At 42.1% G+C, this 24319-nt stretch overlaps 1 protein-coding gene across 2 annotated transcripts; it reads right to left on the bottom strand.

Moving 5' to 3' along the window:
- Window positions 1–5593: 5593 nt before the first annotated feature.
- Window positions 5594–23660, bottom strand: LOC143879139 (uncharacterized). 2 transcript variants are annotated; one of them, XM_077381328.1, is made up of 4 exons: window positions 23306–23660; window positions 23084–23210; window positions 10385–10549; window positions 5594–6661 (listed from the first exon to the last, which is right to left on the bottom strand). In XM_077381328.1, exons 1-4 carry the CDS (start codon window positions 23491–23493, stop codon window positions 6059–6061), a joined length of 1083 nt encoding a protein of 360 aa, XP_077237443.1. In that variant the 5' UTR covers window positions 23494–23660; the 3' UTR covers window positions 5594–6058. The 2 variants fall into 2 exon arrangements, with proteins under 2 accessions (XP_077237443.1, XP_077237444.1); XM_077381329.1 differs by having other exon boundaries at window positions 10385–10546; window positions 23306–23656.
- Between the last annotated feature and the right edge of the window lie 659 nt (window positions 23661–24319).

Raw genomic sequence — 24319 nt, 5'->3', positions numbered from 1 at the left:
GGACGACCTACAAGCATAAGCAAGACCACAAGATTTAACGTGAAAAACCCTCCGGCATGAAAGGATAAACGATGGGATAACTCTGAGACAAATCCACTAAATTGGAAAAAAAGGGATACAATCAATACAAGAGAAAGTCAGTTTTACTGACTAAAGGCAAAAGTATTTACCAGCAGTCGTGACCACCCCCAATTATAGGAAATTACTGGCTGTCAAGAATAAACCACCGGTATATTACCGAGAAAAGGAAAACCAAGGAAAAAATACTATTTTCTGGCAAAAGGATTTACCGGCATTCGTGACCGCCCTTATATGTCATTTTGAGCTGCAGTCACAAAATGATCATTGGTAAAACTAGGGGGGACATGGTTCGGTTCGGTTTTGGGGCATACCCAGAACCGAACCATATATAATCGGTTCCCTAAAATTGGAACAAGAACCGAACCATATATGTTTGGAACCGAACCGAACCAGAACCATATATAATCGGTTCGGTTCGGTTAGGTTCTGGGTTTACCCAACCTTGAATAAAAGCACAACATATGATGAAGAATGCAAGAAAATAACAGAAAAGGAAAAACCCAATGAGAAAATAGCCTTTGAAATTCACAGAACACAAAATCTCATGACATATTCACCTTTTCTTTTCTGAAAAACCATGTAAACCCCTCACAGAGAGCCATGCATATAGAAAATCATAAAACCTTCAATTTCTCATGTGGGCATACAACTAGAGAAGAACTTGAAGAAGATTAAACCCATTGAACTTGAATAAAAGCAGAGCATACCTGGTTTTTCACTTAAAATCGGAGAAGATGAAGGCAAGTTGCAGGTTGCGAGGTTGGAGAGAAGGAGTCAGTAAGAGTGGAAAGCTAGGGTTTCTTTTTATAATTTTACAATTGTGATTTTTGTTGGTTTTTTACTTTTTACGACTTAAAGTAGAAGCAAATCAGTAAAAGGGGGGTGCATTAAAATTTTAAAGGCAAAGGAACATGTTAAAGAGGGGTGAATTAAAAGGGGGAGGGGTGATTTTATCAAATGCCTAAGTAGGGTCGGTTCTCGGTTCCGGGATTCCAAACCCAGAACCGGACCGAATTTCAACTGGTTCCAGATTTTCCGAACCGGAACTGAACCATATATAGCTGGAACCGAACCAAATGTGCCGGTTCGTTTCGGTTCCTCGGTTTGAACCAGAACCATGTCCACCCCTAGGTAAAACACCTGTATATACAACAAAAACCCGTGTCCAACCCTGCGCATGAACTTTTTTTCTCTCACTCGCTTTCCCCTTTCAACTACGCCTTAAATCTCCCGCTCCCATGGTTTTTTAATTCCGATGACCTTTTCTGACTACCATTTCCGGCGCCGACGATATTGCCTATACCTTTTCTAGCTCCCTTTCATGGCTCCGTTTCTCAATATTTTTTATCAGCCACTTGCCGTTTTCGGGCCACCATTTATTGGCGTTTTTTTACCAACCATTCCCCACCTTTTTCCCCGATTGGACTCAGGGGTTATAAATACTCAGTTGCAAGTAGATCCATGAAAATCACACTCAGTTATATGGTTCTGATAAAAGGAGAGAAGTGTGATGAATTTAAAAACCTACACGACAAAAATCGTGGAGAAAGACGGTGGTATAGATAAATCTATGTGAAGTGAAAAAAAAAGTAAGAGAGAGCTTTGCTCGTGTTCGTGGTGAAGAGAAGGAGAGAGAGAGAGAGAGAGAGAGAGAGAGAATGTTGGAACATTTGTATTTGCTTAAAAAGTCTGGAAGTCTTGAGGTTATCACCTATTCTCATTCTGAATTTGCTTAATGTCGGAACATTTGTATGTCCACTTCAAGTTATATCTTTATGCTTACATGATGCCTTATATTATAGAGGAGTGTTGAACAACAATTGATGGCTTCATCCACTGAGGCAGAGATTATTGTTTGTTATGAGTCTTCGATTCATGCCTTGTGGCAGCTGAATTTTGTCTCAGGTCTACATGTGGCAGATTCTATTTAGAGGCCAATTAATATCTTTTGTGACAATTTTGCTGCGGTATTCTTTTTCAAGAATAAGAAACCTGGAGGTCGATGCACATACATTTGCAATTTCTTGTTCTCTGGGAGAGGGACTTCAGGTTCAGCATGTATGTGTAGAGCACATAAGCATCGTACTTATTTTGGCAGATCCCATGGCTAAAGGCTTGTCGGCAAAGCTCTTTTGAGAGCACGTAGTAAATAAGATTGGTAGACAGTTTTGATAGCTTGTGATACTAGGAGTTTGTTTTAGGTAGTTATATACGTAATTGCGATCATATTTTTGTCCTTCTGATTCTGATATTTTGGTTAATTATATGTTGCTCCATTATTTTGTGCATACCATCTAAATTATATATTGTGAAAAGTAGACCGTCTCGATGACATATTATTAATCATGTTCACATTCATGCATGCTCATGTTGGTAAAAATGCTAGTAATGTAACCATGGGTTCAGCTATCAGACTGATTTCGAAATCTAATGGTTACAGCACGGAGGCACATATAGCCTGAGCCCCCCCCCCCCCCCCCCCCCCCGCAATGACTTGCAAAATCCCTTTTATCTTGCATGGATGCGCATGCATGCTTAGCTAGTTTAGTGGCCATGGACCCCCAATGACCAATGCACCCAAGTGTAAATTGGTTTTATTGAACGGAAATTGAGTTTGATAAGAAAGTTGTAAATACCATCCCCATGATAATCTCAACAGATTTTCGTAGGCCAAGCAACAGATATACATATAGGCCATGGTGTCAGGTATGTGCTCTTTCCGGCCCAATGAAACTTAAGAGGCTCGAGTTTTTCTCCAAGGTTAAAACACTGATCAAAGAGAGGTCTCTTGGCTTTGTTAAGTGGGACAACATTCTCCTGTGGGTTTTTTCTCTTGGGTGTTCTTGTGTACAATCTTGGTTGAGGATAAGGAAAGGGTTGCGGATTGCGGGTTCACGAGTTAATCATTTTATAATCCTTGAATTTTGTTTTCTTACGGTGAAAAATCGTGTTCCCATCTCTGGACATAATCTTGGTGTGCATCTCGTGCTTGTTTCTTTTTACTGCTCCTTTTATTTATGCGTATCGAATCAGATTTTGCCAAATGATTTTCTCAACACCAGTATTTGCAACAAAATGGAACCAAGAGGTTTATTTCATACCACATTCCAAAACTCCCGTACTATATCCTAAATGTCCCTAAATGTGCAATTAAGAACGACGAATTGGAGGATTAGGATATGGCAATGGGACAAAACTTTGATGGAAGGCCCATGTAAAGTAATACCAAATAGGAAATTGGAGTAGGAAGGTATTATAGTGGGTGTGTGGGGGTACACGTAGCCTGGTAGAAGTGACAACCGATTGATTGATGTCTCCGTGTTGTTATCATTATTACCATTTCATATCTCCTCTCCCTCTCATCCGTGTTTGTTTTTTTTGTCTTTACCCGTTTCTACTATTTACCATCAATCCTGGCTCCCACTACTTCCTTTGTACGCGAGCAAGGCTTGCAAGTCAACTGCATGCATGTACATACTACATAGCTGAAGTAGTATGATGGTTGGACCAACCCAATTGATGCAACAGGATCCACTCCATCGACCACTACTAACATGAGAAAAATCTACCCACTCAACTCTGAATATAGATAGTAGAACAATTTTTTTTACCCTCACCCATGCAAACCATTGGTCAGAAGGTTAAAATCAAGAATGAAATGAAATATATTATGTATATATGTTATGGAATCTTTATAATGATTAATTTGGATGATAGAGCAAAGAAACATGGTAATACAACACATCCAAACAGCATTGAATCAAGGGTTGGGCATCTCTTGCTGTTAACCCGCTTTTTAGAGTGAAAATAACAAGACAACTAGATTACTAATAGGAAAATGCCTCAACTCAACTCAAGGGTTGGGCATCTCTTGCTGTTAACCCGCTTTTTAGAGTGAAAATAACAAGACAACTAGATTACTAATAGGAAAATGCCTCAACTCAACTCAACTAAGCCTTTGTCCCAAACTAATTGGGGTCCGCTAATGAATCCTTTAGAAAATTTTCATGAAGAAGGTGAACGGATCTACCCGGCTCAAATTGACAAAGTCTACTCTTGACACTAGTTGGGTTTGTCTACATAGATCATTTAATTTCTTCAATTCTATCCTATCCAAGGTCATGTTCTCTGTTATGTTCTTAGCCCTCAAGTCTTTCCTTGTTATTCTACGCAAGTTGTTTTCGGCCTGCCCCTACCTCTTTTTACTCCATCAACTTGGCACAAGTCACTTCTTCTCACTGAAGCATCTAAAGGCCTACATTGGATATGCCCAAGCCATCTCAAGCGGTGCTCTCTCATCTTCTCCTCAATTGGTGCCACCCCCACCCTTTTACATATGTCTTCATTTTTTATTCGATCTAACCTTGTGTGGAAAATGCCTATCAGTAGTTCAACAAAATGAAGCTATTTTAGACATTTGTGTTGACTTCACAAGTTGGGTGTCTCCTATAATTTTTACAAAAAATTTGTTCCGATAGTACTTAGTAGTAGTAGTAGTGGTTGAAGCTCAGAAAGCATATATACATATAGCAGAACTTACAAATACGTGTTTTTAGGATGTATGTATATGCATAGGAAATTTGTTTGTTTCTAAATTAATTTTCTTCAAATTTTGAAAATGTAAGCCTTACTAACCAACAATATTCATTTTCATGTGTATTATGAACAGTTTAAACTTTAGTATAATTCAATTGAGTAGAAAGGTTCCTTTAAGTAGAAAAGGCTAATAGCCACTTACAGTATTTTATGAGAAAAAATGTGTCATTGATTAAAGTTGCTTCTTAAATGTGTACTTTTGCTTCCACTCACATTTATTTTACAGTTAAAATATCAATCATGGAAGAAAGGCAGTTGGGCCAAGATTCTGCCCTCTCTATATATTTTAAAAAATACCTTAGCGGCGAATTGGGAAAAGGTGCAGAAGAGAATAAGAAGTGAGACAAGAGATGGGCATCAGGGCATGAGCACCACCTTTCTTTGGATTATACCCTAAGGCAAGTAGCAATTAGAAAATTTGTATACATCCAAATGGGAATGGAATTGATGATGCTTGCCTCACTCTCCACATTTTACTATTAAATATTATAATATAACAGCTCTCTCTTAATTTGCATTCAGAACAGAGAGGCAACAAAGATGTGGGTGAAAAACGGAACCAGAGTAATCGGTAATTTGGAAGGAGCTGGATCAACAATTTTGAGGATAATGGAGATCATCACTTAAACCCAAGAGATAACATGGATGGAATCACTTCTTTCTTCTATCATGGACGGGACCAGTAAAACAGTCCTGGAAGAGCTGAAACCCAGTTAAGACTTAAGAGAGCTCTAGCTTCCACTTCATTTGCATCTGTCATCTTTCCGTATCATCTCTTAGCAACACCATTTTCTACCATTCTACAATTACAAGTACACGGAGGCATATCCCATGTAAGTAATAAAATTTCCCTAATAGTCATATCTTTAAAAAGAATAGCTTTTTACACCTTAATGCCCCATGTAAGAGATTGAAGTCAAGAGTCAAACATGGATTTCCATTGACATAAAGTTGGCCTGTCAATATAAGCAGCAAATGTTAATAAAAACTCACAAGAGTCCGGATCAATCTTCCGATCTCAACATAAACCATAAATGGGAAAATGGGCATATATGTTGATGACTTGGATTCGGATGAGATTCTACTTCACTATGCCACAAAGTGGTATTGTATTATTCAAGGCGTGGGTGGTTCAAGCACAGTTTGCCTCTACCAAACAAGTAATCTACTATGGACGGCTGTTGAGAAAGGCATCTGGTTGGAGAAAAACATAAATATGCACCTAAATTATACTACATATAAAAATACATATTTAAAATAAGTCGAGTCAGCTCACCGTCGACGGAAAGCATTCCCTTCGTGTCTGCAGATAGTAAGTACAGCGACGGACACTCTCTTCAATCATAGAGCTCCCTCCTTTCACGGTTCAATATATGCTCGCTCACCGTCGACGGAAAGCATTCCCTTCGTGTTCCGACCGCCCTTGTAGATAGTAAGTACGGCGACGGACACTCTCTTCAATCGTAGAGCTCCCTCCTTTCTCGGCTCCATATATGCTCTTATGAGCAGCATCTAAGAAGTTTCGGCCACTTGATGAACTTGCATGATGACTTGCCGCCTCCTCCCTTGCATCAGCCTCTGATGCCTTTTTGAGCCGCTTCCACCTCTGCTCCTCATGCAGCTCGGCATCAAGTTGCATCTCACGTGCCCGAGCTGCCTTCTCTTCAGCTGAAAGTATTGGGGCATTCTGGCGATGTTTATGGCGCGGGCCATACCCCACACCAGTTCCGGAATGATGGTTCTTTTCCAACCCATTGATAGAATCAGGAGGGCGATGGCTTCTCTTTTTTCGCTCTTCTTTCTCTGCTGCACTCATGGCCCCCCCTTCAGTAGTATCTGTCCGAATGTCAGGCGAATTTTTCTCATGCATTGACTTCTTGTGAAGCTTCTTCTTCTTCTTGTCTTCTTTCCCCTCACGCTTCGACTTCTTGTGATGCTGCTTCTTATGTTCTTTCCTCTCATGTTTAGACTCCTTCACTTCTACCTGTAAAAAAAACCTAACCTGCTCAGCAACCAGAACTATGACAGCTAGAATTTTGGTATCAAGAACATGCAAGCATGGTCATGATACTGCAAGCCACAAACACATGCACACACATATATTTTTTTTTGAAACATAACAGCCAATTTTATTGATAGTGCATAATCATATTACAAAGACCTTACACAATGCAGGGGACGAGTTGTCGTCACCCCCCAAGTGTAATCATCAAGCACATAGAGCCCCATACAATACACACCACGTGTAATCATAAAGCACATAGCGCCCCCCATACAATACACAGTAACACAGGCACAGCAGCCCCTGGATCCTACCAACGAAACAACACCCCTACCCCTACTCACAGCTTTACAGACAGCAGCTAACACTGGTTGAGGCAATACCATGATCATGCTGCTTTTTATATAATCATCAAACACATGCACACACATGTGACAATTATTTCAAAATGCAGTCATATTTGTAACCCTAAACCCTAATCCTTTCCCATGAAGATGCTGACCTTTAGTCTTTACACCATTTGAAACTCTAATTTCCCCTTGCGACACCCTAATACTTTCCATTAATCTTTCGCTCCATTACAGCCCTAAGACCCTGAAATCCAATCCCTATCCATTCAAAACCCTAGCATCATTCTTGGTTAGTAATGGATGATAATATGAATGTGCTTCAATAGAATCAGATGTGGGATCTTATCTTAATTACATGCCAGAAAACATGCTGTTAGGTGCTGATGTGTTTATATTATTATCTTCCCAATGGCATGGTCGAAAGATTGAAGTCAAGGTTGGTCACTAAAGGTCACACACATATGTTGGGTATTGAGTACACAGAAACAGTTGTCCCGGTTACCAACCTAAATTTCATTAGAGTGGTTATCTCTATTGTCACTAACCATGATAAATTTAGTCCCATTGTTACCGAGCAAGGTTTTCATTAGAGTCATGTGGACCACCTAGTGATTGTACTGAGACTAGTGAGTGATATTTCCACTCTAGCTGTCTATGTGGACAACATTGTAGTTGGCAGACATGATCAAGGGAAATTTGAAGCAGTAAAAAAGAAATTTGAAAGAGGTGCAAACAAAAGATCTGTGAAAATTGCATTACTTTCTTGGCATTGAAGTCTCATGATCTAAACTTGGCATTCCTTTCACATTCTTCATGAAATTTTTCTAAAGGATTCATTTAGCCGACCCCAACTAGTTTGGGACAAAGGCTTTGTTGAGTTGAGTTGAGTATGGTTTGAACTGCTTTAATTGCAAAGTTTTACCCATCGGCCCTTAAGGTTCCCAGGAATCAACCGTGAACCCTTGGGTTTGCACCAAAGTGGTATCAGAGCCCAAAGCACAGATTCCTCGTCACTTCCAGAACCCTATGGCACTTCGGCATTCATTAGAATTCCGCTTACGGTTTAGAGTGTCACTCCCTTTTGTTCAGTGTGTCCTAGGCAGTAGGACTTCCAGTAGTGGATCTAGGTCATAGAGTCAGCCTAAGTCAGTTGATTATTCTTTCGATTGTCAAGAGAGTCTTCGTTAGGGTTATTCGAGTTGTCCCGTGTATCTTGCACTGACATCCATCCATTTGACCATGGCTAATAGGGCTAATGCTCCACATTGGGGCCCAGTTCGACCTCAGCCCAGAGGAGCCTGGCCATATTGGATCAACATTCTGACATGCTAGCTGACATTAGCACCACCCTGGCTAGGATTAGTGAGAACTTGGGTTTAGCGCTACCAGGACGACCAGTACCTTCTAGAACACCACTTTCACTCACTCCCCTTGCCACGGGTGAGGCCCGCGGTCGAGTGTTAGATCTTGACGACTCCTTAGAGGGTAACTCAAACCCCGATGACACGTTTGAGCCTTATGAGCCAAGGCGGTTCCATGATGGGCCTCGACCACAGTTTGAGGGCAGCCTAGTTAAAGCCTTGGAGCGTTCACGAGATTTTGGCATTAAGATAGATTTGGGGATTTTAAGGGTCACCTCGACCCTGATGAATTCCTCGAATTGCTCGGGAGCGTTGAATATTTATTTGAATGGAAAGAACTCCCTGAAGACAAAAGGGTCAAATTTGTGACCATGAAACTGAAAGGCACTTGCCCTCGTTTGGTGGAAACAAATACAAGCCAGGAGGGTTCACCGTGGTAAGGCCAAGATAGAGTTGGATTAAGGAGGGAAAAAATGAAAAGCAAATACCTTCCAGCTGACTTCCAGGCCAATCTATATCAGAGGTTATTAGGCCTACGACAAGGTGCGAAATCCATGAGGAAATACACAAAGGAATTCCACCTTATGACAGCTCGTAACGGCATTGTTGAGGATAACCTTAGATTGTTTCTCTCAAATACCTCTGGTTATGCTCTGTTAAATACACCAAACAAATGCAGACTGTATCATCCAAAAAGTTGATCCTTTGCTTACAAATGGTCCACCAATCTGGTAGATCCACTACAAATTTCGTTAAAAAAAAAAAAAAAAAACAAGTCATGTAATGCCTTGCAATAATGAATTCCACGACCCTTTTGACACCTTGCAATGAATGATGGCGAGAGAAGGATTCCTCCGTGATGAAATCTGAACTTCCTTCTCTTGAGCATGTTACCTATGTTGATCTTACTAGCAAGGATGGACTAACAGAATGCTTAAAACCCCAAGAGGGATAGAAAGCCCTCATACCTCTGCCAATGGTGACTAGACACCCCATCCCCAACAAGACACCCTTCTAATGACCTAACCTCAAAAGAACCTTGACGATCTCTTATCCAAACTGTCCTATTGGCTTTGAAGGATGATATATGAACCTCCTCAAGGTTTTAAGAAGGGAATCAAACACTCGTTGTCATTTTTTGAAGTCCCTCCAAGAAATTCCGACTCCAGAATACCCTCCACCACGCATCTTCAAACTTCAAAGCAATCCTTTCTGACTAGAATGTTAAAATAAGCCATTCTAGGGCAGATTGTCTTAAGTCACGATTTCCCAAACAAAGTGGCACCAAAATTTAAAGACACATGCAATTATAGGCCATATGCTTGAAAGGGTCTTGTTAGCACAGCAATTAGAGCCTAAAACTTATGTTCCTTAATGCCAAAAAGGCTTGAGCTCGAGGCTGAGCCATTCGTAGTTATATGAAGCGGCAGGATGGGGGGACGCGGTCTGCAACCAAGAGTTGCAGCAAAAAAAGGTAAACAATATGCTATTCCATTACCTAAATCCATTACCTAAATCATCTAATAAGCAATCATGGCACAGTAAGTAAAAGATCTTGTGGGAAAAGCTCTCACCAGTACGCAAATGAATGAGGTCCTGGCAGTTGCAGATGTGAATAACTACATAGCAGCTAATATTTAAATAACATGATAAAAGCAAATAATCACCGTGCTGACTCTATTTCTCATTGTGAGAGGTTATGGTGCAAGTTTGGCAACTGCTGACATATCATTATTCTTCTTCACTAATTGAACTTTAACATCTAATGAGATAATGTGAGTAATTAGCTATATAAAGGGACACTACTTTTGTAATAATAATAAATAAATAAATAAATAAATAAATAAATAAATAACCAAAAACAAAAGGGCACGACATACAAGTTACCAGCATAATCAATCAAGTTTGTAAATCCTGGTCTAAAAAATGTGTCCATGGCCGCGTATACTCATCTGCAAAAGAAATAGATAAATAGGTAGGGCAAGAGGACTTACAGATTTGCGAATCATGGCCATCTGGACAGGATTGTTCTTAATCCGAGAAAGTGCTTCCTGCTCCTGTTGTCGTATCAGAAGCAATGGATCCGAATGGAGTTTCCTCCATGCATCATTAGCAGATTGAGGCTTATCCTCAAATAAAGCTCCAGGAGCACATGTCTGCTTCTCAAAACAGTTCACAGTTACTAAATGAGTCAATGAATAATTATAATTTACAAGGCCATGGTAGAACTACCGTCTTAGTGAAATTGCATGCCCATGTGTGTAAGAATCAGGTGGACAATACAAGCTAGCATGGAATCAGATAGACGAGATACAAAAAAATACATCTATAGTAACTGCAGAGGGTGAAAATTTGCAGATATCACCATGAAAGTTAAGATCTAAGTACATACATGGATGACTGCTTTTCAAATTCATAGAAAAGATAAGCAAATGATGGGCATATGTTAGTGAGGGAGGGTGTATGTAAACTAATGTAGATAGTAGGGTGAACTTTTGCGCCTTTTGTGATGTACATCTTCCAATTTAAATGAAGTTTTTTTAATGCTGTCAATAAAAAGGAAAAAAGAATCTATGTAAATTAGACCTTAGTTACCAGAAGCAGAAAGAAACAAGGGTGAGTCACTCACTCACTCACACTCACTCACACTCACACACACACACACACACACAGAGTAGGCTCTTTCATGGCACAAAGTTCCCCACAAGATTCTAAAGTGGTAGGAATGTCCAAAGTAGAATTCGTGCAACCACTACATAGATATGGACATGACTCCAGTCTCAGATATAAACATGAAGCTCCACACATGATAGGACCAACACAGTTGGTCTGGTGACACATCTGTAAAGTTACATGACAAGAGGAATGATAAATTCGCCCCCTTTGATTCCTCTTTCACCCCTTTTTATCTGCTGTGAAAATCACAACCAGCAAACTACACTCCTTTTTTCAATAGTTATGCATGTTCTTAAAAGTAATTTTTTTAAAAACAATTTCTCCTCCACCAGTAACATGCATACATCTAGCCCTGCCTAGACCCCGCAATGGCGGTAGCCTCGTGCACTGGGCCGCCCTTTTTTTCTTCTCCACCAGGCTTATCTCTCCGCCCTTGATTTACATGCTTGCTTGTCAATTTTCATATTAAAAAAAAAAAAACTTTTTTTTGTTCTTCTCGTCATGGACTCCATGCCTCTTTCTGTAATTTTTTTCTCCTTTTTTCCTTCTCAACACCATCACCCTCCTCTCACTATATCTATTACGTGGTCAGTGTCTCACACTGGAGACTTATTGTTCTAGAAGACGGGTCTTGTAGACCACTAAAATGGAAGATGAGCGTTTGAAGAGATCCATAAGGTGGTGAGGAGAGGGAGTGGGGAAGGGGTGGAGGGGGAGGGGGAGTAACCAGGATGGTACGTAAAAAAGGTTGCCGGTCAACCTTTGTCCGCCCCAATTTTTTTCCCTAATCCCCATTTCACCTGCAATGAAGAGCACAGCTAGGAAGGGTAGTCCCTTTCCCCTCCCGTGGATGGTGAATGGCGAGCACATAGTGAAACAAGAGAAGAGATTGGGATTAGAAGGACAACATCAGCGGACATGGTGATACAGGCTGACCAGCAACACTGTTAATAGAAGCTACATGCATGGTAAAACGGTTGAGGTCGGTAGCAGACAGAGAGAGAGAAAGAGAGAGAGAGAGAGAGAGCAGCTACGGTAATAAGAAAAATATAAGAATAAAATTATTTTTATAAATAAAAAGTACTCAGCACTGTATCAAGGATATAGAAGTATATGATGTGAACCGGTTGTGAGCAGTTGTAAAGCGACATTATATTTACAAATAAAAAGCTTTCAGCATGTGTATTAAGGAGAGATTGGGATTAGAAGGACAACATCAGCGGACATGGTGATACAGGCTGACCAGCAACACTGTTAATAGAAGCTACATGCATGGTAAAACGGTTGAGGTCGGTAGCAGACAGAGAGAGAGAAAGAGAGAGAGAGAGAGAGAGCAGCTACGGTAATAAGAAAAATATAAGAATAAAATTATTTTTATAAATAAAAAGTACTCAGCACTGTATCAAGGATATAGAAGTATATGATGTGAACCGGTTGTGAGCAGTTGTAAAGCGACATTATATTTACAAATAAAAAGCTTTCAGCATGTGTATTAAGGAGAGAGAAGTATATGGTGTGAACGGGTGGTGAGCAGTTGTAAAGCCCATAACAGGTAAAAGGGGACGAGATAGGAAAACAAGGGGGTGAATTTATCATTTTTAAAGATACATTATCATACAAATATTATTTCATACAAAGAGTAAATGGAAGAATGTCCTTCCATGAATAGAACTGAGAATGGATTCTATCAGGCTTCTTTGGATATTGGTGTGGGATGCACCAAGCTGTCCTCTTTTCTTTTCTTTTCTTTTTTAAATGGCAGCCAATTCTATCGAAAGACGAAGAGCGAGATGGTCAAATACAAGTGGAAACAAAAACATAAAAAAAAGGAAAAAAACAACAACATGAAAAAGGAAAGAAATAGAAACCCAAATTCAAGGAGGTAGCTCATCAAAGAGGGCGAGAGCCTCCTTAGCAACCCCCTCTTTCGCCAATCGGTCTGCCACATCATTTGCGGACCGGCGAACATGCCCGTATATAATGTCAGTGGACCCTGAATGCTTTTTGATTTCATCGAAATATCTATCGAACCTCCAATGATACTTAGCCTCTCCCTTGATCCAACGAATGGCATTTAAAGAGTCTCCGACCACCATTAAGTTCCCTAACAACTCATGATCCACCAACAAAATGCCTTGATGCAATGCCCAGACCTCCGCCTCCGAGGCATCGGTGATGCCAATAGGACCAGCAAAGGCCAAAGAACCTCGCCCTTCTCATTCCTCAACACCCCACCTATCCCTGACGGGCCAGGGTTACTGAGGCAAGATCCATCAAAGTTTATCTTGAGGAATCCCTCGAGTGGGGGCTCCCACTTCGGCAAGATTTTATGTTTTTTTCTCCACTAAAGCAAATGTCCTTCCATACCCACCAAAGATCATATGATGAGATGAATCTAAAGGAGGGAAGTGTTTTCACCCAAGCTATAGTCAGTGCCACTACCTTAGTATAAAGGTATTGATGGCCTTTGACAACTCCGTCAAAAACTCAAGCATTCCTTTCCTTCCATACAACCCATAGAGTTGCTATAAAGGCCATATTCCACAACCTAATGCCCTTCTTCCTCCAAGGAACCGCAGCCCAACTAAGGAATAAATCATCAAGCTTTTCAGGGAAAACCCATTCAATGCCAAATCTACCTAGTAGCTTGCACCAAATTGCCCGAGCCAACTTACAGTGAATAAAGAAACCAAGGAACCGCAGCCCAACTACGGAATAAATCATCAAGCTTTTCAGGGAAAACCCATTCAATGCCAAATCTACCTAGTAGCTTGCACCAAATTGCCCGAGCCAACTTACAGTGAATAAAGATATGGTCTACAAATTCGCCGGCCTTAATACACAAAGAGCAGTGATCAATGATACACATCCTTTGTTTGCGCAAGAAATCCACAGTTTGTATCCGCCCCAAGAGGGCTGCCCAACCAAAGGTGCCCACCCTCGGCGGAGTATCGGCGGAGTATGGATTGACCATACTCTAGCTCCATTGGAAGACGTCGGACTAGCCATAAGGGAAAGGTAAAAAGATTTAACTGAAAAGTCACCAGATGATTCCCATATTCAAACCCTCTTATCCACCCCATGTTGCATAATGTACTTCGATTCCAGGCTTCCAGCATCTCTAAAAACCTTGCTACTCTAGCTACATTGGAAGACACCGAACTAGCCATAAGGGAAAGGTAAAAAGATTTAACTGAAAAGTCACCAGATGATTCTAATATTCAAACCCTCTTATCCACCCCATGTTGCATAATTTTCTTCGATTCCAGCATCTCTAAAAACCTTGCTACCATAGTGAGTTCACGGTCAAAGAAGTTTCTTCTGAAGACAGGCTTCCATACTACATCATTATTGCTAATCTCCGAGTAATCACAAACAAAGGCATCCTTGGACACCGCCATAGAAAACAAGCCAGGGAAAATATCTTTCAAAGGTTGATCAGCACACCATTTATCAAACCATAATTTAATTCTTTCCCTAGAGGAAACACTAAAGCGAATACCTTCCATAAATTTCAAACAAACCTTCATAATGTCCCTCCAGATAGAAACACCAGAACATGTAAATCTGTCCTCAGAGTCCCATTGGCCAAGAGAGGCTCCATACTTCCCTTTAATGACTTTAACCCAAAGGTGCAACTCCTCAACACCAAATCTCCATAACCATTTGCCCAGCAATGCGATGCTGACCTCCTTCACCCTTCTTATACCAAGACCCCCGCTTTTCAACGGCATACACACCTTCTCCCATTTCAACAACGCCATGCCTCTTTTGTCCTCGGATCCCCCCATAGAAATCTCCTTTGAATATGTTCAATTCTCTTCACCACACCCATGGGACACTTAAACAAGAAAAGTTGGTAGATTGGAATGTTCGCTAAGACTGCTTTAATGAGCGTTACTCTTCCACCTCTAGAAACCAAATTTCTTTTCCAGATGTCCAACCTTCTATCCACACTATCAACAATATGGTCCCAACACCCTTTCTTAGCTCTTCCTGCCCCAATGGGAGGCCGAGGTATGTGGTTGGAAACGAATCAATTTTGTAGCCCAAAATCCCAGAGAGAAGTTGGATAGTTTTGAGAACTAAATGAGTACCAAAAGCCCTCGACTTGGACGAGTTGGATCTTTGGCCCGTGATAGCTTCATATCACCTGAGGATTGCTTTCAGATTCAGAACTTTGACCACATCTGGAGGACAAAACAATAGCGTGTCATCAGCAAATTGAAGATGTGACACTACGGCATTATCCTGGCCAATCTTAAAACCGTCAATTAGACTAGACGATCTCCCATTCACCACGAGACGACTAAAAATCTCAGCCATGATCATGGTTTTAAATTTCGGTTTCGGTACCGGTTACGGACCCCACCGAAATCGAAAATTTGAAATTTCGGCCGAAATCCGGCGAAATGGTAAAAACACTATTTTATTCAATACCAAATTTCGGTAATTTCAGTCTAAATTTCGGTAAAACATAAACAGGTTTTTTGGGTGAAATTTCGGCCGAAATAATACCATTTCGGGTTTCATTGATTTCGGTGTCGGTTGCGACCGAACTCCGAAATTTCGGATTTCGGTCGAAATTTAAAACCATGGCCATGATAACAAAGAGGAATGGAGATAGGGGATCTCCTTGCCGCAACGCCCTAGAAGACTTGAAAAAAACCTTTTGGCACGCCATTGATAATGACAAAGAACCATGACGATGATATGCAGTTATTGATCCACATCCTCCACATATGCCCAAATCCCATCCGGTCCATCAAGTAATCTAAGAACGACCACTCTACTCTATCATATGCTTTTTCCATATCCAATTTACAAACTCGCCTTGGGGAACCAGTTTTATGGTAGAAATCCACAACCTCATTGGCTATTAGAGAACAGTCCATGATCTGTCTATCGCTCACAAAGGTACTTTGACTATCGAACATTAAGAATGGTAGGACGGTTTCAAACGTTCAACCAAAACCTTTGATTTTGGGTATCAAAGCTATGAAGGTGGCTCTGGTTCCTTTATCCAATTTCATCCCATCATAGAATTCTTTGAAAAATCTAATCAAATCCTCTTTTACATAACCCCAACATCATTGAAAAAATGCAAGGCAGAAGCAGTCAGGGCCTGGTGCTCTATCTCTCCCTAAAGCAAAAACCCCCTTTTCTATCTCTTCCTCCGTGAACGGTCTCTCCAACCTACTGCTCTCCTCCTCACCAAGGGACAAAAAATTCACATCCTCGGGGACAGGGCGAGACACCCCCTCTGACGAAAAAAGTGAGTCATAGAAATTCACCAATTCATTGACAATCAACTCCCTATTCTCAATTCTCACCACGTTTCCTCTATTCGATTTCTCTGTCTTCTCGCACTAGCAATCCCATGAAAGTATGGTGTATTCTTATCACCAGCCTCCAACCATTTAGCTCTTGACTTCTGGCGCCATGGTATCTCCTCTCGGAGAAGGATGCTATTATGTTCTTCTTTTAACCTTCCCACCTCAATTTCTGCATCAGAAGCCAGACCCGCCTCCTCTACCAATTTTACTTCGTCAATTCTAGCCAACAGCCACAGCTTACGCTCAGCCTCTACCTTATTCCTCTATTTTTTCTAAACTTTTAATTTCTGTTTAATCAGACAAAGCTTGGAGCCAATTACCACATCTGCCTGCCCTTCAACCCTAGCCTTCTCCCACCACCCACCCAACTTTTCCTCCATTTTCAAAATCTCCAGCCAAGAAATATCAAATCTAAAGGGAAAGGGACCCCATGATTCAAGTCTGTGATCCAAAAGCAGAGGACAATTATCTGAGATGGTATGAGAAATAGCTTTTTTGATAGAGTTCGGATAGAGCTCGAGCCAACTATTACTCGAGAGAAAGCGGTCAAATTCTACTCCGACTGGCATTTCTAATCCATGTAAATTGAGCACCCGCAAGCCGTAGATCCAGCAAATCCCATTTCGCCATAAAGTCCACAAAGGCTAGCATATTTTGGGATACCCTGTTACACCCAGCCCTTTCCTCCATAGATCTGATCTCATTAAAGTCCCCCCCACAAAAAAAAAACACCAAGGATAATACCCGGGCCATAAATCCCCAAAACGACAATCTAGAACCATCACTTAATTTTTTCAACACCACCGAGACCGAATAGTTTCTGATCCAGTAGTCCTCCATCTCCAAGATAATAGAATTCTAAGCCACTAAAATTCCCCCCGAGCACCAATTGCATCCAACTTCATAAAATCCCAGCCCCTTCATACCAATCCTACCAATCTTATCATATTTAGTTTCCTAAAAGCAAATGATATTCGGCTTCTGAACCCTAACCACCTCTTTAATTTGGGCCTTTTTCTCCAGTGACCCCACACCATTAACATTCCAACATATAATCTTCATTAAGAACAATGACGGGTCCTGAATCCCCTGGACTTCCTTCTACCTGCCTCAAGCCCCCCGGTCAACTTTGCACTATTCCCCACCGATCCCTCATAATTGACATCCGACTGTAGCCTTGCCAATTCACGAATGATCTTTCGGGTAGATTCCATATTCATCACCACAGTCGAATCCCTTCTGTTAGAATCCCTAGTTTCCGCAACATAGTTACCAGGATGGGAAACGAATTCGGGAAACGAAACGTGAAACTGAAACGGGAAACGCATGAAAAAAAATACAGGGAAAACGAGAAATGAGAAACAATAGAAAATCGTAAGAGAAACATCTTAGGAAATGATGTGTTTTTTCGAAAATGATTTTCTTAAGTTTCACACATGTTTCCTACACGTTTCATATGAGTTTTCTACAAGTGTTGCATACGTTTATCACGCATTTACACATTATTTACATAAGTTTTCCATATGTTTCCCATGTGTTTCAGAAACATTTTTCCAATTTTGTATCATATTTTGGAAACGTTTCCGAAACGTGTTTCCCTCAAGAGTTTCCCAACCGCGAGAAACGCGTTTTAGGGGAAACGGGTTTCCCACCCACCCAAGGAGTTTCCGGCAACTATGTTCCGCAATACGGAAAAAGATTCACAGATGTTCATCCAAACCCGGGTATACCAACCCCAATATCTTAGCAGTAGAAATTGAATGATTAACAAAAATCTCATGCAAATCAAGGTCCAGCTGTCCATCAGCCAAACCAGAATTCGACGCTGCCACCCTGTCCCCAGCATCCCCCCTCTGATTTACACCACAACCCTCATCAATCGGGCCATCATCTTCACCATCAGAAACAGAGTTTGCAGCATGGGGGGAAGAATAAATTGGATCAATCACCAAAGTCCTAATGGCTAGCCCGGAATCCTGCAATCCAGGAGAGGAAGGATGCAATCCATTTGAACTAAAATGTAATGAAACCAGTATACCTTGAATGACAGGGGACGGTTCAATCTCAGAACGGGATAGAAACTTCAAAAGATACGATGCCACAACAGGAGCATGACAATTTCACGATAGGGTTGTATGTTCCACTAATGGCGTCCTCCAAGTATCCCAAGCGTATAACACACCACCAGCCCCAAATCCTCTTAGATTCGGAGACCTACCAGAAACCTCCACTTCCGGGGTACAGCCCTCATAACAACCATCTACAGCTACTTCGGTGGGAAACCTCTCACGATCTGGAGAGCTAAAATCGAGGGAGGTAACAGTCCCCTCCAAGTTAGCAAATTTGTGAGACTGGCACCCGGACGATTTAACAACCACGACTCCCTGCACATAGAAATTCTCCACTCTGGCAATGCTTCATCAATCACCCACTCCAGGGACGGATTTTCACAGTCAGATGCATTTGGTAGCAGACAATGTGAAGATGCCGAAGGAGAGAACACATAAGTCAAAGACGCTCGCTGTACACGTTTATTAGCAGCAAAACAATTTAAAGACCCTCTCAGGCCACTAACATGGCATGATGGGCTATCAAAAGCATGCCCGAAGGGCCCTCCACGACTAATTGGGCTGACGAAGCCCACATCCGAACAAATAGACGCATCACAACTCGGTGAAGTCATGTGACTTTCACTCCTTGGAGATATCGCCATCAATATGTCATAGAAGCTATTAATAGCTGCAGTGGCCCCCTCTAGATGAGCTATACGAGTCCGCCAAACCACTAATACACCTCCACCTAATCCCAACTGGTGAGGATGAATTTCAAATTTCGAATGGCCCGGCTTCCGTAGTAAAGCTATCATGCACCACCACCAGCTCACGATAGCAATAGTGGCTATCATGAGCTGGATCGTCTTCCTCCACCGCATCTTCTGAAACCTCACCTTCTTCGGTCTCCGCCTCCTCGATCTCCCTTCCCCAGATTTATGCTCCCCGCACGGACCCATCTAACAGCACCATCTAAGGATGCTTGAATCGATATCTCTTTACCAATATCTCCCGCCATAGATATCTGTATCAATGCCGAGAAATATACTCCCCCGGCCAAGCACGACGCATCAAGGTTAAGAACGGTACCCATTTTCTCCCTCAATCTTCTAAAGTTTTCTTCACACCATGCCTCCGGCGGAATTCCAGTGATACGGCACCAATCCATCATGCCTACTTTCGAAAATTTGTATTCCCAAGGAATCAGCTCTACAAAGGGAGAGTTTTTTTTTTTTTTTTGAAAGATCAAAGGGAGAGTTGGTAGCCGCTAACCACACCAGCCAGATATTTAGAATATTAACGCCCATCGGTGGGAGAACCATCAAGTGTGACAATCTTGTTAACCGTAAGAGGGCGATTCGCACCACACTTACAGCTCAACCAGCCTTCTAGCGCCTTAACGTCACCGGACCATCTGCTCCGTATACGCCCCCACAGACCAATGTCGGCATCGCTTATGGAAATCAAAGGGATCGCCTCGAGGTTATAGAGAATGCCTTCAGAAATCTGTTGGATTTGCACCCCATCCACATAAAAGGAAGATACTGGAGCCTCGAATCTTTCAGCATCCGAGGCACCGGCATGAATATCAAGCGCGACGGGTTTAGGGATGTTGAAATCCAAACCCGACCACACTTTGTCTTGCGACATACGGCCCTTATCCGAAAGTTACAAAACCCACATCTGATACATCTCCAATCACCCAGATCAGCAGCATTTCTTCCTTGCAGAGCTCGATCGATTCTGTGCTCTCGCTTATTTTTAACCTTGCTCCATCTTCCCTCACGCACGATTCCGCTATTCCGTCTTCTCATAATACCTTGCTCCTTTAATGACTTGAATACACCAAGCTGTCCTAACCAAATAAAATAAATAGGCCAGATGTCCCATGCCATATGTCTAGCAACTGACCAGATAAATAGGCCAGATGCCCCCTGCAACATGTCCAGCGATCTTACAATTTAATTGGAAGTTTGGAACTTCGTGGATTTTATTCAGGAAAGGAAGGGATTCGATGGAAAATGTAGAAGTTGGACTAAGGCATGCATGCCATTCGCATCTTTCTCCATATTGGTTAACATCTTTCTCCATATTGGTTAATGGCACCCCAGCTGGCTTCTTTGGCAGTTCAAGAAGTATTAGACAAGGGGGCCCTATATCTCCATATTTATTCATCATGGCGGCTCCAAGGACAAAGAAAGAGGATTTATTAGAGGCATGGACGAACAAAGAGGATTTATTAGAGGCCTGGAACCAAGCAAAAACCTTCAACTGCTATCACATCTACAGTTATGATACCCTTATATTTCTTCAAGAGGAGTGGGACCACAAGAGATTTGAAAAGAATTTTTAGCTGGCTTGAAATGGTGTATGGGTTGAAGATTAACACCTTAGAGCTTGATAGCTAGAATAAATATGCAAGATAGAAGAGGTGGAGGATCATGCATTGGCCCTTGGTTGTCGAAAAGAGGAACTGCCAATTACTTGAGCTACCTTTGGGACGTGACATCCCTAAATTATCTCTTTGGGATCCTATGATATAAAGAACGGAAAGGAAGCATTATCTATCCCTAATCGGTAGAATCACCTTAATCAAGACGGCCCTGTCAAACTGGCCTGTATACTACATGTCGTTATACAAAATACTAACAAAGGTGGCGAAGAGAAGAGGAAAACTACAAACGAATTTATTCAAGAGAAGGAGGGCAGGCCAACCAAAAGTTAAAGTATCTCATGAGATGGGAGAAGGTTTGTAGGTTGAAAGCACATCGTGTATTGAGATTGGTAGAATATTTTTACAGAGATTGGTAGAAAATGGCTTTGGAGACATGGGCAGGAGAATGATGCATTGTGGCGCAAAATTACAGGGAATGAGTATGGTCGGGGTCGGAGGATTGAGAGAGTAAAACCCCGATTATAAGAAAAATGCGAGTGCATGGATATCCATCTGTGTGTCTAGGCCCTTGTATGAGCCTCTAGTCGGATTCAGAGTAGGTAGGGGAGAGGGAACTCATTTTTAGACAAAATTTTGGTTAGGTGAGTCCTTGTTGTGCCATGCATTCCTGGAACTATGCCATTTTGCGACCAATGGAGAAACGGACTATTTGGAAAGAAGGGAAGAGAATGGTGCGGTTTGGGTGGTTAGGCTTAGGAGAAGCTTTGAGGACGGCGAAATACAAAGCCTTTCCCAGCTGCTTGGTCTCCTTGACACCTAATATTGTTTCCCTTCTTGTCTGGACGGCAGAGTGGGGACAACCTAATACCTGTTGGCTCCTTTTCTATTCTCTTTCTCTCCTCCTCTTCACCCTCGCTTTTGCTTGGCCGGTGGCGAACAAAAGAATCAACATCTGCAACCGACTCAAAAGAAGGATGATCCACCTTGTATCTTATACAAGATGGAAGAAGAGTCTTTGGATCATGTTTTGCTTCGCTGCTCATTTCGAATCAAATTTGGTGGCCAATCACAAAAAAGTTTCGGAGTGGCTTGGGTTTTCCATAGAACCATCGAAAAAATGATCTAAAAATGATCTTGCATTGGAGCAACGGACCTTTTGAAAAAGCGAGGCATACTTTTTGGAGGAATTTACCTTATGCTTTGATTTGGCACCTTTGTAAAGAAAGGGACAATTGCATCTTTGAAGAGAGCGGCCAATTGCACGAGGCTCCCGCCATTGCGGGGTCTGGGGAGGGCTAGATGTAAGCAGCCTTACCCCTGCTTTGCAGAGAGGCTGTTTCTATGACTCGAACCCGTGACCACCAGGTCACATTGGAGCAACCTTACCGTTGCGCCAAGGCTTGCCCTCAAATCGCATCTTTCAACTCAACTCAACTCAACAAAGCCTTTGTCCCAAACTAGTTGGGGTCGGCTAAATGAATCCTTTAGAAAAAATTCATGAAGAAGGTAAAAGGAATCTACCCGGCTCTAATCGCATCTTTAAAGAGACAAAAAGAAAATTGGCAACATTGTAACGGAAATCTGATCTTGTTTCAAGAGGTAGAAATTATAAAATATTATCATCCTATAGCATGGGGGTGGAGTGGATATCTTGAGGAATTGAAAGATGGTCATTAATAAGAAAGGGGCAAAGTACAAAGTCTCCACTCGTAGGTGCCCACCTGCTTTTGGGTGGGTGAAGTTCAACTTTGATGGTAGTTCAAAAGGGAATCCAGGTCGAGCGGTATTGGTGGACTATTTCGTGAGTCTAATGAGGCGAAAGTGAGAGCCCTTCTTTAGGGTTTGAAGTGGTATGCTAATTCTATGTTAGAGCCTTTAATCATGGAGAGGGATTCCGCTAATGGCTTGCATGGGCAAGGAAAAAAATCACTAGACCCATGGAAATTGGCTAATATCATCTCGGAAAGTAGTGACCTTTGTTTGTTCATCCGTATGAAGTGGGCGGCAAATGATCGAGGGGATAAGATAGTGAAAGAGGGCGTCGATAAGGAAGCTGGGGTGATTTATGGGCCTAGCCAACGGCTGTTTTTTGTAGCAAGGTTGAGATGGGTGTGAATTAGGGGTAGAGATTGGTTGGTTGGGGGTTGTAATCGATTGGTCCCTGCTGATTGAATTATGCCTGCTATTTCATTAATAAAATTCCAAATAATCGAGAGGGGAATAAGTAAGTTATACCTTAGAGGCGATGGTATCAGCTTCAACCTTTGAGGGAGGAGGTGGTTCGAGTGCCTTGAAACCATCGGAACTTCCCTTGCCGACGGCCAATCCAGAGTCGTAGAGAAAATCCAAACGCTCTTGCTTGCTGAAGAATTGAACAAATAGGAGGAATTAGAGAAAGAGAAAAGAAACCCTAACCCTAAAAAAAAAAAAGGAAATGAAAAAGGAAAGGGCAAGTACGGGACGAGGCCGGCTTGCTCCTGGAGGAGTCTGAATTCAGATCGCTCTCTCTCTTCGAGGATCTGTTTGCGGAGCTCATCCAATTTCTTCTGTTCAGCGTCGTGCTTCTGCTCCGCTTTCCACACATTCTCGATGTTACGAAGGCTCCCCGTGTGCCATCCCTTCTTGTTCAAGAATTTCAACGCCATCCCCCCCAACCTTCTCTTTTCTTCCCCTTAGACAGTCACAGACAGAGGGAGAACTCAGGAATTCCCTTTCTCCAAGGAACCCCCACCTGCACAGAAATCCCCTTCCTTTCCTCTACAAACCCCAGAGAGCGAGAAGAGAGGAGCGAGCAGGCGCGACCTCCTTTTAAAGACGCGCACGTTAAGTGCAGCACAAGATTATAGTCGTTGGGCCACATATTCGGGCATTTGTTACTTGGGCAAGCAGTTGTGTGTTGGGACTAGGGACCAGAGACTAGTGACTTGGGATGACCCTATTTGTGTGCCATCTACATCGTATCCCAGCCTTTTCATCCTAACATGCCTTTTATGTTATGGTGAAAGGTGGGCCGGGCCGGCCAACAAGCCCCGTAAGTAATCAACTGAGCCAAGTGTTCGCGCTGACTTTCAACCTACAATTTATGGTGTTAGACCTAAAATTGGTAACAGATACGGCAGTGACGTAAGAGCTGAGCTGGAGGATCCGAAGAGCCGAAGTGAACGAGCTCAGTCCTGCACAAGAGCACACGAGGTCAGAAGACCAACCCGGAGTCGTTACTCCGGACAGGCCCTTCGACACACAAGTCAGTACGAGCAAGAGTGCAGAGCGAGTTTTTAAGAGTGTTAGTTGAGAAGTTATTACCCTTTCGGTCTGAGCCCTGAAAGGCTTTTTATAGAGAAAAACTTGGGGTGGTTGGATTACCTATCCCAGGATATGTGTCGGTCTCTTATGGGTTTAAGTTTACATACTCTTAAGTAATTACCAGACTACCCCTGAGCCGACGCTGGATTTGTGGTGGGCCATCCTGGG

This window comes from Tasmannia lanceolata, unplaced genomic scaffold, assembly GCF_043159265.1.
Source record: "Tasmannia lanceolata isolate RefF3 unplaced genomic scaffold, GAP_Taslan_0.1 ptg000006l, whole genome shotgun sequence".
In the NCBI taxonomy this organism is placed as follows: Eukaryota; Viridiplantae; Streptophyta; class Magnoliopsida; order Canellales; family Winteraceae; genus Tasmannia; species Tasmannia lanceolata.
The sequence above is the reverse complement of the archived record's forward strand: the minus strand, read 5'-3'. Positions and strand labels throughout refer to the sequence as shown.